Source organism: Parus major, chromosome 25LG1, assembly GCF_001522545.3.
Source record: "Parus major isolate Abel chromosome 25LG1, Parus_major1.1, whole genome shotgun sequence".
Classification (NCBI taxonomy): domain Eukaryota; kingdom Metazoa; phylum Chordata; class Aves; order Passeriformes; family Paridae; genus Parus; species Parus major.
This window is the reverse complement of record NC_031793.1, coordinates 643,583-660,228: the sequence shown is the minus strand read 5'-3', so window position 1 is coordinate 660,228 and position 16,646 is coordinate 643,583. Positions and strand designations below refer to the sequence as shown.

General features: G+C 54.8%; 1 protein-coding gene across 1 annotated transcript; it reads left to right on the top strand.

The window, feature by feature from the left end:
* The first annotated feature begins 6 nt into the window (after positions 1-6).
* MEX3A (mex-3 RNA binding family member A) lies at positions 7-12,952 on the top strand. The gene is made up of 2 exons (XM_015650026.1): positions 7-487; positions 11,744-12,952. The coding sequence occupies exons 1-2, from the start codon at positions 19-21 to the stop codon at positions 12,847-12,849; spliced, it is 1,575 nt and encodes a 524-aa protein (XP_015505512.1). The 5' UTR covers positions 7-18; the 3' UTR covers positions 12,850-12,952.
* The last annotated feature ends 3,694 nt before the right edge of the window (positions 12,953-16,646 follow it).

The following is a 16,646-nucleotide window of genomic DNA, read 5'->3' as shown; positions in this document are numbered from 1 at the left end:
CCCAAGCCTTTGTTAGCCATGCCTAGCCTGGTAGTCCCAGGGATAATGGAAAGGAACGGGGGTTTCGGCGATTTAGGCTGTTTCGGTGGGAGCGGCAAAGACAGAGCGCTGCTTGAGGATGACCGGGCGCTGCAGCTCGCCCTGGACCAGCTCTGCCTGCTGGGGCTAGGCGAGCCTTCCTCCTCCTCCTCCTCCTCGGCCGTGGTGCTGGTGGAGGACAGCAACAACAACAACAATAACCCGCCGCCGCCGCCGCCGCAGCAGCCCCCGCCGCCGCCGCCACCGCCGCAGCAGCCGCCGCCGCCGCCGCCGCCGCCGCCCCCGGCGGCCCCGAAGGGCTCGGCGGCGCCCAGCGCCGGGGCGGCGGAGCCCAAGTTGTGCGCGCTCTACAAGGAGGCCGAGCTGCGGCTCAAGAGCAGCTCCAACACCACCGAGTGCGTCCCGGTGCCCAGCTCCGAGCACGTGGCCGAGATCGTGGGACGGCAAGGTGAGCGCCGGGCCCCCGGTACCCCCGATCCCCCCCGGTGTCGCCGGTCGCTGGCCTCGGGACACTCCCCCGCCGCCGGGGGGCCCCGCCACCGCCCCCGCCGCTCCCTCCCGCCCATTGTTCGGGGCCGGGGCCGCTCGGCCCCGCCGGGGACAAAGCCCAGGGCTGCCGAGCTGTGGGCGGGCGGCTGCGCTCCCGGCACGGGGGTTTTTGGGAAGGGTGGGATGGGGGCTCTGTGGGAATGCTGCGGGGGCTTGTCCGGCTGCCGGCACCGGAGAGCCCCGCGCGCCGCTACCCGGTTCTGCCAAGGAGCCGATCTCCACCGCGCTCTCCTTAAGAATAAAAAAAACTGGGAATAGGGCGGGGGAAGGGCGGGGGGTGCAGGCTGAGCCCGGCCCCGCGCCTCGGAGTCCCCCTTTGTTGGCCGGGCGAAGGGGGTGTGGTGGTGCCGGGCTCGGTCCGAGCGGCCGGTGAGCGGCTGGGAGCGGAGCTCCTCCCGCCGCCCCTGGAGCGAGGGGACCCCGGAGCGGGGGGACCCCGGAGCGGGGGGACCCCGGAGCGGGGGGACCCCGGAGCGGGGGGACCCCGGAGCGGGGGGACCCCGGAGCGGGACCCGCCGTCCCGCGTGGGCCCCCCGCAGCCGCTGCCCGCGCACCGCCACAGTGTTGCTTTTGTTCTCCTCACGGCTCCGTTCTGAGCGAGGTGGAATGGAGGAGGGCTTTAAAAGAAATTACATATATATATAAATATATATATATATATATATAAATATATATATCCATACCACACCCACTCTTAAGTCACCCCTCGCCCACCCCCACCACTCCCGGGTGTGCGGTGCGGGGCCCCGCGCCGCCCGTGGGCACTGCAGGAGCCGGGGCACGGCGCTGCCGAGAGAAGTTTTGTATCGCTACAGAGGAAAAAAAATAATAATAGTGCGGCTAAGTGTTGGGCTTTTTTTTTTTTTCTTTCTTTCTTTCTTTCTTTCTTTCTTTCTTTCTCTGAACAAGTAACTTGACTCTCTGGAAGTGCGATGGGCAGAGCCTGCGGCTCCATGGGCAGATGCTCCCCTGTGGGCTGGGATCGAAGGCCCCTGAGCAGGGGGTTTGTGGTGGGACCCGGGAGGTGATGACCCCCAGTGCCCCGAGAAGGGCTGAGGTGGGCGAGGGGAAGCCACGGGGAGAGTGACACAAATGGCTCCTTGCTGGGCATCTCTGACGCTAGGGCATGCGGCTGGAACAATGGGGCCTGCGGAGGCTCCGCTTGTTCCCACCCGTGGAGCAAGGGTCCGGTTCCCACGCCGGGATGGAGAGTGGGCAGGAGTCCGGGGAGTGCTGACCTCCCCAAAACTTGGGGCGTAGCAGCCGAGGGAACAGCTCGTGCTCTGGCGTCCACACCGGGATGGGAGCCCCTGACTGGGGACCCGGGGAGACGGGCAGGAAAGGGGTGAAGGTCTGGCCCAGGAGATCCCACTGGCCTTGATCCCAATCCTCCCTGTGCTGCCTTTATGTTGCCGGGAGCGGAGCGCGGGCAGACACGGTGGGGCTCAGCACCATCTCTGCACTGGTGGGTGTGAGGATCTAGAGAATCAGGCCCCCTTTGTTTAATAAAGTTGGGAGAGGAGATTCGGCAGGCGGAACCGAGGGGAAATGTGCCAGGGCTGTTTCCTTCCAGGATCTCACTGCTGCCCCAGACTCCTGAGAAGGGGGTGTGTTCCGATGTGTTCAGAACGCAGCACGTGCCTGTTGTGTCCAGAGCGATGGAGAGGAACGTGGAGATCTGGATTTTTTCCACCATTTTTTGTGTGTGTGAGGATTTTCCCTCATCTGGGAAACTGAAATGTCAGTGCTGGAGCTGTGGGGATGTGGCTGTGGCTGTGCTCCTTTGGCTGGTGGGGCAGATGGTGTGGCCTGTGCCCCATGGGGGAGGTGGGCAGGATGGATCCCAGACTGGGGATTCCTTCAGCACAGTCCCTGTAGCTACAGCTCTTCACTCCAGCAGAGATCATGGCCCTTGTTTCTAAAGGCCTGTAGGAATGTCTTCACTGTCTCCTGTGCCTTGTTTTTGTGTAGAAGGCTAGATTAAGAGGGTCTGGATCTGGGTGTGGGGCTCCCAGGGGGATCAAATCCTGGACTCTCATGGATGTCTGACCAGGAATCCCAGAAACTGCAGATTGTCACCCCTTGGTAGTACTGCTCCTGTGGCAGATGGTTTTCTAGGAAAGCAATTATTTTATGGGTTCCTGTGAATAGAGTGATGAACATCCTGAAAAAGAGAGGGGGAAAAAAAGTAATAATGAAATAAAAATTATTTCACTGCTTTACTTGGTAACAGGGTTTAGCTTTTTCTTCAATTTACTATTTTCTGAAGAAACACACTGTCCCTTCAGATGATTTTATAATATCAACCATCTATGAAATTGTTCCTCACAGGCAGGTGTGGATATGAGAGCCCTGCATCTGGGCATAGGGACACTAGTGCACACACTTGGCCATGGGAATTCCACCTGCCATCAGGCAGCCTCTCACTTTGCCAAAGGAGTGAAAAGGCACTTAAGTGTAAATAAGGCTCAAGCCCAATGTGTTTTTATTGGAATGTCTGTAAGGGTGGTTTGTGAAGAGGTGTAATTGTGGCAGAGGGGGTGGCTCCACTCCAAGCAAGAGATGCTGCAGGAGCTCAACCTGGGCTTGGCAGCTCCTGCTTTCCCCAGGAGCTGTGAACGTGCCCTCGTGGAGCCAATCGCCTGCTGGAAACCCTGCTCGGGTTTGTGCTGGGGCTGCTTTGTGCGCTGAATTTGAGCAGCGCGTCTCCAGCAGCGCGGCCACGAGCCAGCTGGGATGGGGGACTGGCTGGGATGAGGTGCTGGGCTGTGGAAAGGGGGATTGGTGGGAACTGGCCAGACAGGCTCCAGCACCTGGTGCCCCAGGATCCATGGCAAAGAGCTGGGCGGCTGGCGGGATGTGCTAAGGGCTGCTTTGCAAACTGGAGGACAGGAAACTGGAAAAGGAAGAATGAGGGGATGAAGTCACAAGAATCCCTTTGACTGGTGCTATGACCCCTGGCCATGCTTGGTAGCGGCACCCCTTCCCTGGCTGGAGCTGGAGCCATGACCTCCATGCCTGTCCTCCTGTTGCTGTGAGGGTGAGGGGCGAGTCTCTGCCTGAGTCAGGGCTCTTGCAGATCATCCCCCCTTCCCCTGGCATGTGTGTGAGCTCCAGCTGTGCTGAGCCGGGTGACCAAACCTCCTGGCATGTGCCATGGCACAGACAGTGCTCCCTGGTTCTGGAGCCAGTCCAGGCCTGTGTGGCACATCAGGGTGCTTGGTGGCTCTTGTATTCCTCCTGCCAGCTCGCATTGTGGGTGTCCTGCTGCAATAGCCTGTCCATGACTGTGCTGGCTCTCTCACGCCATGCTGATGAACCTGGAAAGACAAAGCACTGGAAACCTGCAGTAGGTTTTTGAGGAGATGGTGGGATGTCGAGGGATGTGGACTGAGATGGGAGAGGTGCTGGGAGGAGTGGAGAGCGTCTGAAGGGCATCATGTTTTGGTTGTGCAGACTGTGAAATTAGAAAGGGGCAGAAATCCTCAGTCACTGCAGTGTCTGGGTTCTTCCCTAGAAGCGACCCAAGGTGGGTGTGGATCAACCAGATCAAGATTTGTATCCAACTTTTCTGCCCGCTCCCACAGACAAACTGGGCTGCTGTCAGTGGAGCCAGGGAAGAGGCCGCAGGGCACATTTAAGGCCAGAAGTTGTGTTTAGGGAGACATGGTGCTGGTTCCTTGTGTGTCTGGTGTGTGCAGGTGTCAGGAGAAGGTGTGGGGTTGGTTTGGCTTCGTGCTGCATCCACTCCCAGATGAGACTTTCCCTGTAAGGGTTTTGGGGCTCTGAGGATTTTTGGTCCTTCTAGGGGTTCTTGGTCTCATCACAGCAATAGCATCCATTGTCACCTGGACTCACGGACACCCTTTGATGCAGCATCTCCCAGCCTGTTGTCACCAGGAATGAGATTATGTGAGAGAGGATCTTAACATAAATTGCCCTTTCTTGGCAAGGTGCAGTCAAATAACAAGGGGCTCCACTAAACCCAGGTGATCGGGCTCTTTGTGTAGCTCCAAACATGCTCCAATGCTTTCAGTATTTAAAAATAGTCCAAGGAAGCCTTTTCCATTGAGGAAGTCTGATGATGGCAGCTCCCCCACCCACCCAGTGGAGGTGGATGTATGTACAGCAGCCGAGGAGCAGCAAGGGGGGCAGATCTTGTCTCTTTGCTTCACTGAAACCTTGGAGCGAGAGCCACCCGATCTGGTGGGGTCTGAAGACAACCTCGGTACGCTGCTCTGGCAGCTCGGGATGGGCCTTAAAGGGAGAGAGATATTGCAGCCAGCGTCGGGTTGTTCTAAAGTGTTAATGAGAATCGGTCTGAATTTACACAAGGGAAAAGTGCGGAACGGGATCGACTTTGTGCCGTTTGAGCTGGAGGTGGGAGGAGAAAATGGGTCTGGGAGAGAGACAAAGGGAATTTTCTCGGGAGGCGCACACGCTCCCCCGCGCCTGGGATCGGGCGGCTGGATGCCGCGCTGACCGAGTGAACCGCAGCGCAGCCTCCCGGAATCTAGGGCAGTGGGAAAGCGTGCTGTCATTGGGTGGGGGCCCCCGCCTTTGTCTGGCAGCCCCCTCCCCGCGTCCCCCTCGCCATGCCCCGCTTCCCCCGGCGCTGCCCGGCTCCGGCTCGGCCCCAGCGCGGCTGGCCGGCCGCGGCAGGATCGCGCCGTGCGGGCACACCCACCGCACGCCATGCAGCCCAGCCGGGGCTGGGGGCTTCCCCTTCCCAACTTTCCTCCCTTGCACAAGGCGCTGATTGTCTGTGGCGCTGGGGCTCTTTCTGCTGGGTGTTTCGGTGGGCTTTTTTCCCCCCTTTTCTTTCTTTTTTTTCATAAACAACTTTCATCACAATGTGAAAAAGCGTAAAATCGCTGCGCTGGAACGAGGCAGTTGCCGATTTTCCTGACATGGTATGTTGGGTGGTGTTTCTCCCCTTCTGGTAAACACAACTTGCATCATCAGGACAATAAACCCTCCCGGTGCAAAGAGATTTGGTTGGTTGTGGTCCTTTTGTGTGCATTTGTGTTTTTTGACACCACTTTCATCAGGTTTCCAATGCAGCAAAACCTTACCCCACAGGCCGTCAGGAGGGTTTATTTGTGAGGTTCTTTGTGTGCTTGTCTTTCAACAAGGCTTTCATGTTAACGGGGAAAAGAATGCCCCACCTTACCCGAGGTAGCTGATAATTGTTAATTTTATGATCCTCTTCAATTTTATGACTACAATAGAAAAAAAAAACCAAGTCCTAATTTGTCCTTAGACCCTCTTGCACCCCACTAGCACAGCCAGAACAGACTGCGTGGGGTATTTACAGGTGTAATTTGTATCTGTGCAGTGTAACGGTGCCTTGGGATAAATGAGAAGAGGGCTAAAAATCTTTTGTCTGTAGAGGTTATTTTGTATCTGATGAAAACAACCTGGAGTGATTTGTGGGGTGTGTTTTCCAAAATAAAACCACAACACAGTCAATGAAACAAAAAGATCCACCTCAGGGTTGGCTCTGGAGCTCTTTGCTGTGGCTGGTACAGCTCTGCTGTTGCTTCCAGGGTCAGGGTCATTCTTCTGGGCTGGAGATGCCAGTTGGTGCCAGGTGGGAGTCTCTAGACTGCATCAGTAGCAGAATATACCTGTGCAGGATCTGGCCTTGTGGCAGCATGGAGGAGAAGGTCATTAGCAGATCTGAATTTACACCAAAGTGAAATTCCTTGAGGGATCTGCTCCACAGGCACGACTGTGGTGCCATGGCACCGTCCTGATGGCATTGTTACCGTGGTGGTGTGCTGGCCACATCCATTCCATGCACTGATCCATCCTCTGCCCGCTGGGAGCCTCGGTGTAAACCCTGCTGGGGTCCTGTGGAAACACATTGGTTTGGGGCTGCTCAGTGTGAGAACATTTGGGATGGGTTCATGCCAAGGAAACAACAGTTAGATCAGATGCATCCAGCACCCTCGTGTCCTTTGTGAGCCAGCTGCCTTTGCTGGAGAGGTGAACCAAGCTCCTAGAGCCTTTTCTGTTAATTCTGATGGATTTGTTGCACTGATGCAGGGGTAGGCAGAGATGAGAAGGTGGCTGTGCATCCAGATCTCCCTCTGACCCCTGCCACCCATCTTGGCAATGTCTAGTCTCAATTTATTTATATGTTTTCAGCCAGAGATGGCTGCTCTGTGGATTAATTCCAGTTAGCTGACTGGTCTGGGCACCAGAGGTTCTCCGCTCCTCCAGGGTTTGGTCCTGGGAATGTTTGTGATGTACTCAGGTAATTTGCTAACACGTTTACTTTGAGTCAATTGGTAATCAGTGAAATTCAAGAGAAAAAAGGGTGAGAGGAGGAACTGGGCTTACAGCCTCCTTCATGAAACGCTTTGGAATCTGCATTATTGACAAAAACCAGGATAATAGAAGGTAGGCTGTGGAAACACAGTGAGAAGGGGCTTAATTCTCTGTTTAATATAAAAATCTAAGTGGCAGGGGTCTGCCAGGGATCGACACACTGATGTCTGTGCAGTGCCATAACGAGGAGAACATACACCAAGTTATGTATTAGTACAGCTTTCACGGGTCCTTTTCTTCCCTCAGCTTCATTTTGACACCACATGCTAGGCAATTCCCTCCCTTCCACTTCCCTCCCCTTTGAGTAATCCCCCGAGTAAAATGCTTTGTTGCATGGTGTTTTCAAGTTTCAGTTATGCATGAAGAGAAAGTGTCAAAAAAACACCCCATGCAGGACAAATTTTATTTGGAATGAGCACATCGGGGTGTGCTGCCCATCCGGCTGGGATGTCACAGGCCACATCCTGATCCAGCTGTCCTCCATCAGAAGCAGGGTGATCTCAAAGGAGGCTCAGCCCATTTTTAGTGTGCAAAGCAAAGTCAGGGATGGGGCTGAGATGGGCCCGGAGCCTTGGCACTAAGTGAGTAAATCGTGTTTAAGCCCAGCCTGGTTTTAGCTGATGTAAACCAGGGCAGCACCCCTAGAAGTTGTGGAATTCTCTGGGTTTGGGCTGCTGATGGTTTGGCCATTGTCTGTGCCAGTTTAGAGCTTCTGGAGATTGGGGCCACTGAGCCCCCTGGGCTGCTGGAGTTGGTCTAATTTCCTAGGAGGTGATTTTCTCCTTTTTTTAAGCACAGGATCCCCATCTGTCTGTCTCCACAAAGCTGGCTTTCCTGTCTGCAGGCCCGCACAGAGACCCTCCCTCCTCCCCCCCTTCTCACACCACCGACTGCACCACGCGTCCTTTTGTCCGTTCCAGATTCTCCTTCCCCTCTCTCTCGCCGTGCTCTCTCCTTGCCCATCTTTCTTTTGCCGTTTTGGGGTGTCTTGGCTTTGCCTCCACACACCTCATTCTCCTCCTCCCTTCGAGGGATCAGGGTGTGCCTTTCTCTCGATTTCCATCACCTTTGCTCCATCCCTAACTCCCTCCCACTCCTCCAGCTCGTGTAACGTGCCTACATTTGCCCTCCTTCATGTGTATTCCTTGTCACTGTTCCCCTCCATCTGTCCCCAGCACAGAGCCCCCATTCTTTGTCACCGCTCTGCCTGCCTGACCCTCCCTGTCGGCTCCGTGATTGTTTCCTGTTGTGCCGGGCTCAGATCCCTCTCCCCCACACGCCGTCATTGTCCCACAGCTCGGAGCAGTGCAGAGCCCAATCCCAGCCGTGCCACACGCCTGCCCGAGGTCCTTTCCGCGCAGGAGAGCGAGCCTTGCGCTCCAGCGGCAGAGCGCGGGTCACTGCGGAATCCAGCGGAGCTCCTGCAGCCCGGGGTGATGCACGGGGAGGCATTTTCAGCTTGATGCTTGCTGTGAACACCCCTGTCTTTCCATGTGATGCTCTGGTGATATCCCTGGGGAAATGGAGGCATCTCGGTTAATCTTCCTAAGATGGAATCTCCCTCTTTGGAGTGAGCGGCACAGGAGTGGGGCAGGGAAATGTCTGCCAGTGGTGGTCCAGGGACAGCCCACCCTGCCCAGGGGTGCCAGAGGGTATAGGTGACCTCCCACGGTTTTATCCAGCTCTCCTGGGGATGAGCCTTTATTATGGATTTTGCCTGTGTGGGTTTATCCTACAGTTGAGTTGTGCCTGGCTCCGTGAGGTTCTGTCCTTTGAGTTTCCTGGGAACAAATAGCACACCACTGGGTGACCATTGGTCCACATGATCTCTTTGGAAACTTTACTCAACAAAACATCACAAATGTACCTCATGGTGCAAAATCTGGGGAGTAACCCATGAGCCGCACTGGATTTGGCAGGGGGTGGATTTGGTTTGGATTTAGGGATTTTCCCAGATCCTTCTTTGTGCCACATCTGGCATTTCCATTCCCCTGGAACATGGAATTCCTGTTTCAGAGATGGGTTTAGTGCAGCAGCGCTGCGATGTGGAGCGTTAAGAGGAAATTTTGCGGGAGCACAAGGCAGGAGACAGAAAATGGGAAATGAGGCTCCGGGAGCTGAAGTAACTCTGAGGAGTTGAAAGTCACACTGCGAGTCGACAGTGAAGTTCTGATTTACGGCACGTGTCCCATGCTGCTGCCAGGACCCCCCAAGGGGTGGTGGGCTCTCGGCTGTGCCGGGGGTCGTGTGTGCCCGCCTGGCCAGGGCCGTGCCCGGTGCCGTGCCCGGTGCTGTACCCGGTGCTGTGCTGGTGCTGTGCCCGGTGCCGTGCCCGATGCTGTGCCCAGTTCTGTGCCCTGTGCCGTGCCCGGTGCCGTGCCTGGTGCTGTGCCTGGTGCTGTGCCCGGTGCCGTGCCCGATGCTGTGCCCGGTTCTGTACCCGGTGCTGTGCCCGGTTCTGTGCCCGGTGCCGTGCCCGATGCTGTGCCCGGTGCTGTGCTGGTGCTGTGCCCGGTGCTGTACCCGGTGCTGTGCCTGGTTCTGTGCCTGGTGCTGTGCCCGCTGCCGTGCCTGGTGCTGTGCCTGGTGCTGTGCCCGGTGCTGTACCCGGTGCTGTACCCAGTTTTGTGCCCAGTGCCGTGCCCGGTGCTGTACCTGGTGATGTGCCCGGTGCCATGCCCGGTTCTGTTCCCAGTGCTGTGCCCGGTGCTGTGCTGGTGCTGTGCCCGGTGCTGTACCCGGTGCTGTGCCCGGTTCTGTGCCCGGTGCTGTGCCCGGTGCTGTGCCCGGTTCTGTGCCCGGTTCTGTGCCCGGTGCTGTGCCCGGTGCTGTTCCCGGTGCCGTGCCCGGTGCCGTGCCCAGTTCTGTGCCCGGTGCCATGCCCGGTTCTGTGCCCAGTGCCGTGCCGAGCACAGCTGGCTGGGCTGAGCGTGCTCCACGCTGGGCACTGCTGGATGCAGCGGCTGCTGCGGCGCCTGCCAGCCCGGGAAGTCGTTCCTGTCAGCTGTGGCAGCACGAGGCTGTTTCCCTCGCCACAGGTGCGGGCTTCAATTCTTGCCAGTGATACGGGGTGGTGGGATCGCTGCATTCCAGGGAACGCCCTGATGTCACCAGCCTGTGTCTTGTGAGAGGAGCTGTGGATGAGTGGCAGCCCTGAGCTCCCAGCCTGGGAAGTGCTGTTATTTATTAGGGTCTGTATAAATAATAATGTTCCAGCCCAGGAGCTGAGGAATCTGCATTTTGTGGTTGCAGAGGCATCGTTTGCAGGTCCTCATGTGTTGAAGTGTGATGTTAGTGGAGTGTGTGGAGGAAAACCTGCTGGTGCCAGGTAGACAGAGGAAGTATAGGAGAAGGTCTTTTCTGGGGAGGGAAAGTGGACTAGGAGATGCTGGGGGATCTCACAGAGGTCCCAATGCTGTGTCGTCATCATCTGTTTCTGCCTGCCACCCAAATCAGACACCCAAATCCTCAGGAAACCGCAGCAAAGTGCTCACCTTACTTCATCTGCACTGGAGAATCACAGGTTTTAACTTTTATTTGAGATCTGAGTTCAGAGCATACCTCCTGCTGAGGAACCCCCAGCCTGCACGGGAGCTCGGTGCCAGGCTTCAGAAATGCCTTGGGGTGCCAAGTGAAGCTTTCCCAGAGAGGGGTCTGAGGGGCAGGACAACAGCAAAGAGGGGTCCAGGAATAGTTTAGAGAACTGTGGCACATCTGTAAAAACACTTAGTTGCTTGATGGCATCCTGGTGTCATTGAAGTTGTCACCTTAAGCCAAACAGCTGGATCAAGGCACCCTCCAAAAGATCACTTGGAAGCCAAAACACACTGGAAAGTCTTTTGCCCTTTCTGGGAAAGCAGAAGGCTGTTTTCTGAGATGTGAGGAGCTGGGGAGTGGGCTTGGTGGGTTCTAGGAGTTGGGGAATAGGCTCAGTGTGCTCTGGGACATGGATGCTGGTACACAAAAGCACCATTTGGCCAGTGTTTTGGCAGAGGGTCTGAGCACCTGCAGCAGGAGTCTTTGCACAGCCTACTGTGGTGCTCACACCTGCCCCATTTCCAGCCCCAAAGCAAATCCCAGCCTCCTGCTACCCCTGGCCATCCAGCTCTGCTGGTGTTAGCAGTCCTGCCATATCTGCAGTGGGGAGGCCCAAACTCCTGTGTCTTTGCAACTCCCCTCCAAACTTGTCCCCCTGAAGTTCACCGCATTCACCCCAAAACCTCCTCAGTAGTACCAAAATCCTCTGGCTCTCTGGAGTCGTGGCAGGCGACTGCCCTTGGGAGCTGGCACAGGGTGGCCAAGGGGTTCCACATCGGCCATCCAGGCTGTGGGACCCTGTTCTCCTGTGACCTCCAAGCTGCCCCATGCATAAGCCCTGTCCCCAGAGCCCAAAGATGATGACCATTGTCCCTGGGGGGGTCACCCTGGGGCTCTGGGGACGGGCCTCGTCACAGATCGCTGACACCTGGGAGTGCATCCCCCATTGCTCTGGTGTTGGGGTGTGTGGAAGGGAGATTTTGGGGATGACTGTTAAGGGGAGGCAGTTGGGGAGGTGGTGTAGTGGGATGCAGCACACAAAAGGGTGACCCCTATTTTGGGGGATGAGGGAGCATGGCTCTCCTGAGGGAGGCAGTCTCTGGGAGTGGTGTGGGCAGACCTCCCTCAGGGTTTGGGGGATTGGGCCCTTCCCTTGTTCCGTGTTGTGCGCGGTGGCTCCGGGTGGCACAGGAGATTATGGCCCTCAGCCCAGTGTCCTGCAGAGCGGGGAGCTGTGGGACAGCCTCATTAACTGCCGTGTCTTCTTCTCTCTCTTCCCAAGGCTGCAAGATCAAAGCCCTGCGGGCAAAGACCAACACCTACATCAAGACCCCGGTGCGGGGTGAAGAGCCGGTCTTCATGGTGACGGGGCGGCGGGAGGACGTGGCCATGGCCCGGCGGGAGATCATCTCGGCAGCCGAGCACTTCTCCATGATCAGGGCCTCCCGCAACAAGGCGGGCACCACCTTCGGCAGCGCGCCCACCCTGCCGGGGCAGGTCACCATCCGGGTGCGCGTGCCCTACCGCGTGGTGGGGCTGGTGGTGGGCCCCAAGGGAGCCACCATCAAGCGGATCCAGCAGCAGACCAACACCTACATCATCACGCCAAGCCGAGACCGGGACCCCGTCTTCGAGATCACCGGTGCGCCGGGCAATGTGGAGCGTGCCCGGGAGGAGATCGAGACACACATTGCAGTGAGGACAGGCAAGATTCTGGAGTACAACAACGAGAATGACTTCCTCTCCAGCAGCCCTGACTCCGGCATGGAGAACCGCTACTCAGAGGCTTGGCGGGTCCACACGCCGGCACCGGGCTGCAAGCCCCTCTCCACCTTCCGGCAGAACAGCCTGGGCTGCATCGGCGACTGCTCTGTTGACCCTGTCTATGAGACCCCCCGGCTGAACGACCAAAACGACTTCAATTACGGTTACCTCTTCCCCAACTACGGTGTGAACAAGCAGGATCTGTACTACGGGGTGCCAGAGTCAGGGGCCCCGATGTGGGCTGGGCAGGAGAACACCAACCCTGTCTCAGTGCTCTTCTCCAAGCAGCAGCGCTCCAGCAGCACCGGCACCATCCATCCCAACTCCCACCGCTCCCCGTCCTCCTCCATCCCGGAGCCCAGCCTCTCGGGGCTGCCCAGGCGGTCGCAGGGGGAGCCACTCCAGGGCTTTTCCAAGCTGGGAACGCCCGCAGCCGCCCGGACCTCCGTGGCCAGCAGCCGCGAGTGCATGGTGTGCTTTGAGAGCGAGGTCACGGCCGCGCTGGTGCCGTGCGGCCACAACCTCTTCTGCATGGAGTGTGCCGTGAGGATCTGCGAGAGGACTGATCCCGAGTGCCCCGTTTGCCACGCGGCAGCCACTCAGGCCATTAGAATATTTTCCTAAAGAGACAGAGCAGGGCGTTGGGGGGGTTGGGGTAGGAAGGGACAGTGGGGGGGGATCCACGAGAGAAAAATGATGATGATAATAATAATGATAATAATAATAATAATAATAATAATAATAATGACATCTGAAGAACAAAAAAGTTAATGAAAGAATAAATTAATTTAAAGAAGAAGAAGAAGAAGACAAAAAAAGAAATTATTTTACAAGCAATGTATGTTATTTTTTAAAAAAAAAAATAAGTGAATAATAAAATGAATAGCAAAGCCAGAAATTTTGAAGGGCGAACAATGCTCCAGCCTGCAATGTCTTTTGTAAACCAAGTACTCAGAACGCACACTCGGATCTCACAAGCAAAGCGGTTTTAGTTCAGTTTTTTTTGGTGGTGAGATTGGGACTTCTTGGCGATGACCAAGCCAGGCCACCTGGATCGACTGGGGAGGGAGCAGGGATGCAGGGAGGGCCCTGCCAGCCTTTCTCCAGCCACATTCAACCTTTGTCTTGGCCTGAAGCCCCCACTCTCCTCCCCCCAGGGTTGTCGGCCCAACTGAGAGCTCAGAAAGAAACAACAGAAAGAAAGGAAAACGGATGACAGGGATTTAGAAGAACGAGAAAGAAACCATCAACCTCTGGGAACCTGTTAGAACGAGGGCACAACTGTATTACCTCAAAGATTTAAACAAAAAAATCACAGCTAAAGAACTTTTATTGTTTTCCTTTTTTTCTAAAAAAAACCAAACAAAAAACAAAAAAAAAAGAAAATCAAAAAGAGAAGGTGAAGAAATACAAACGACGCCAGTGAAACTGAAGAAGGTTTAGAACCTATTGGGATCACATCAGGCGACGAGCATTTATTTTGTTATTCTGAGCCACCGTGGAGTCTGGAACTTTGTTCTTTTTTCCTTATCCAAGCAGGGATTTGTTCATCAGTCCAATCAGGAGTCACTAACAGGGTATTTCCAAAGCAGTCCCGAGTTCCCATCTATGGGGGGAGTGCATCGACTTCCACGTTTCTGTAGGTCACTCTTCATTCTTTTCTCCAAGTGATGCCAGCTGCAGCTACACGCACACACACACACACACACACACACAGAGAGAACATTGTGCTTTTCTTTTCTTAAAAAAATATACCTATTGCACCAAAACCTAAGAGAGACGATCATGCAATACAGGCAATGAGCCCATATGAAACCAACATGCATCCCAACAGAGAGCAAAAAAACCCCGAGTTTATAGAGATAATTTTGTTGTCGTCGTTTTTAAACTGGACCAAAACTTTTGTTACCCAAACCAAGTGGGGGGAAAAAAAAACAAAAAAGAAGAAAAAGTATTTCTTTATGGACCAAAACCTCTTCAGCTGTCCTTTTCCTGGATCTTCCTGAGGTTGGCCACTTTTATATATTATATTTTTTTCAGAACGAAACAAAACAGAAAAAAAATTGCCTTGTTGAACATCCTTTAATCATTTCAAGACTCCTGGTTTTGTTAATGAGATACTTTAAAACCATTTGGAAGTGGGAGAGGATGGGCTTCAGATCTGGCTCCCATGCCAATGCATGTAAGGTGCAGGCCAGCACCTTCACTCCATCAGGTTTGTTCAGCTGGTCTGTGGATGCCAAAATGCTGTGATGGTAAAAATGTGTTGGATTGACCTATTGAATACCAGTACACCCAGCTATAAATATATGTGTGTATATATATATATAGGCACTTAATTAATCAAGCACCTATATATATATATATGTGTGTATATAAACCCATATATATAATTTTTCTCCCACTGCCACTGATTCCCCATTTCCTACCCCTCAACTTCTGCTCACAGATCCTGGACCCTGATTTAGAACTGAACCAGCAAGTTTCACAACTTGGCAGAGATAGTTCTAACAGCAAAAAAAACAACAAAAAACCAAACAAAAAAAAATCACCTGAGATTTTTTTTATTCCCTTCAGTTACAGGAGACTTTATTTTCATCGTAATAATGTTCCTGGGAACATCCTCTCTTCTGCTCAGTTTGCTGCCGCTTGCTCCCAGCTGCTGTCTGTGCCCTGGCACAGTGGGCTCAGGCCAGCCATGGTCAGTGGCCACAGTCCCTGAAGGGGCTGAGCTCACTGTGCTGGGGCAGGTGGTGCTGGTGCTGTGCTGATAAATATCCACTTTTGATCTTCAGATAGCAGTTGGAGGGTTTGAAATGACAGTGGGATGATGGGATGCCTCCACTGTTTTGCACCAACAGTAATATATTCCGTAGGGGCAAGAGGTAGATTGGAGGGGTGGACAATGTTCCCAGGCTGTAGTAGATGCTGATATTTTGGAAGAAGTGGACAAAAGTAACAATGCCGTGCTAACGGGACACTGTCAGGCAGAATTGGTACTCCCCTCCTCCCCAAAGCTCTAAGAGACCCCTGGCCGTGTGGTTGTCCCGGCCCTGCGGCACAGCCGTTCACACCAGCACCGGCTTGGGATGCGAGCACTTCCTGGGGGAAGGAGCCGTGGTTTTGGACCCTCCCGTGTGGGGGCTGGAGGGGGATGGGGGGCTGGGGTGCTGTGGATGAACTCCCAGAGCCCCCATGTCCCGGCATTGTCCTGGGGCACAGCCGTCCCTCCCCGTGACAGCCTGGCCTTGGCAAACGCTTTGGAGCCCTGGCCAGCCCTGGCCACATCCTTCCTAAAACTGACCCAGTTCTCATTCAAAAGCTGGCCTCAGTTTGGTCCCACTTAAGGGAAAGGAGGAGAGAGGGGGGTATCCCTATTCACTGGGAACTTGTCCCCTCCCCAGTGCCACCTTCTCCATCCTGTCCTGCCCTCCCCACCCCAGGGTTGTATTTTATCCGTTCACTGCGCAAAATTCTCCCGCTGATGTAGAGAGAGTGGTTGGAGCATGAGCTGGGGGGCGGGGGGCGGGTGGGGGGATCAGCCATCCTTGAGAGGGGCGTTCAGAAATGTTTGTGTTGGTGCTGGAGGGGCTGAGCTGGACGCGGCGGTGGCCGCAGCCCCGCGCCGCTGTGTTAGTGAGTGAGTAGTCGTTCTTGGCTGAGTGGAGTCTGTTCGTGGTAATGTGAGCAAGTTCTTGATCAATGTCTTTATTTGATGCCAGGTTGTGAAGAGGTGGGTGGGAGTGGGGAGGGGGGAAGGAGACCCCTGTGTTGGGGACCTGGGGGGGGGGACCTGTTCTAGCACTGACTGTAGGGCGTGGGGAATGGGGAAGGTACAGGGGGCTCACCTCTGCTCCTTGGACCTCCTCCCTCACCTTAACAAGCGAAAACGATGTAAAAGCCTCCTGCATGCTGAAAAATGTTAGAGAAAAAAACAAAACCCCTTTCTTTTTTTTAAAAAAAAAAGAAGGGAAAAAAAAAGAATCATGACCCAAACAAACATCCAATGCTTGCTGTTGGGAACCAGAGTGGGGCTGTCCTGGGGGAGTTGCCCCTCTCTGCAGATGAGGTTCCTACTCAAGTCTCCAAGTTGGCCTTTAATAAAATCTTCAGTTCCAATAACCTTTATATATATATATATATATATACACATATATATATACATATACATATATATTAAAAAAAGCTTGATGTAGCAGTTCTAGTTTAAAATGAATAGAAGTATTTCGGCCCCTGTTTTATTTTGATTTTTCCCTGTCCCCTGCTTCCCGCTGTACCCCCCACCGACTCCATATTTTGATGTAGCAACTTCGGAAGAAAAAAACAGGCGCTGTAAATGCACCGAGAGCTACCTCTGCCTCGAGCGGGGGCTGCAGGGAACTCGGGGGGCTCGAGCCTCTCCCTGGCCCCATGGGGCACCC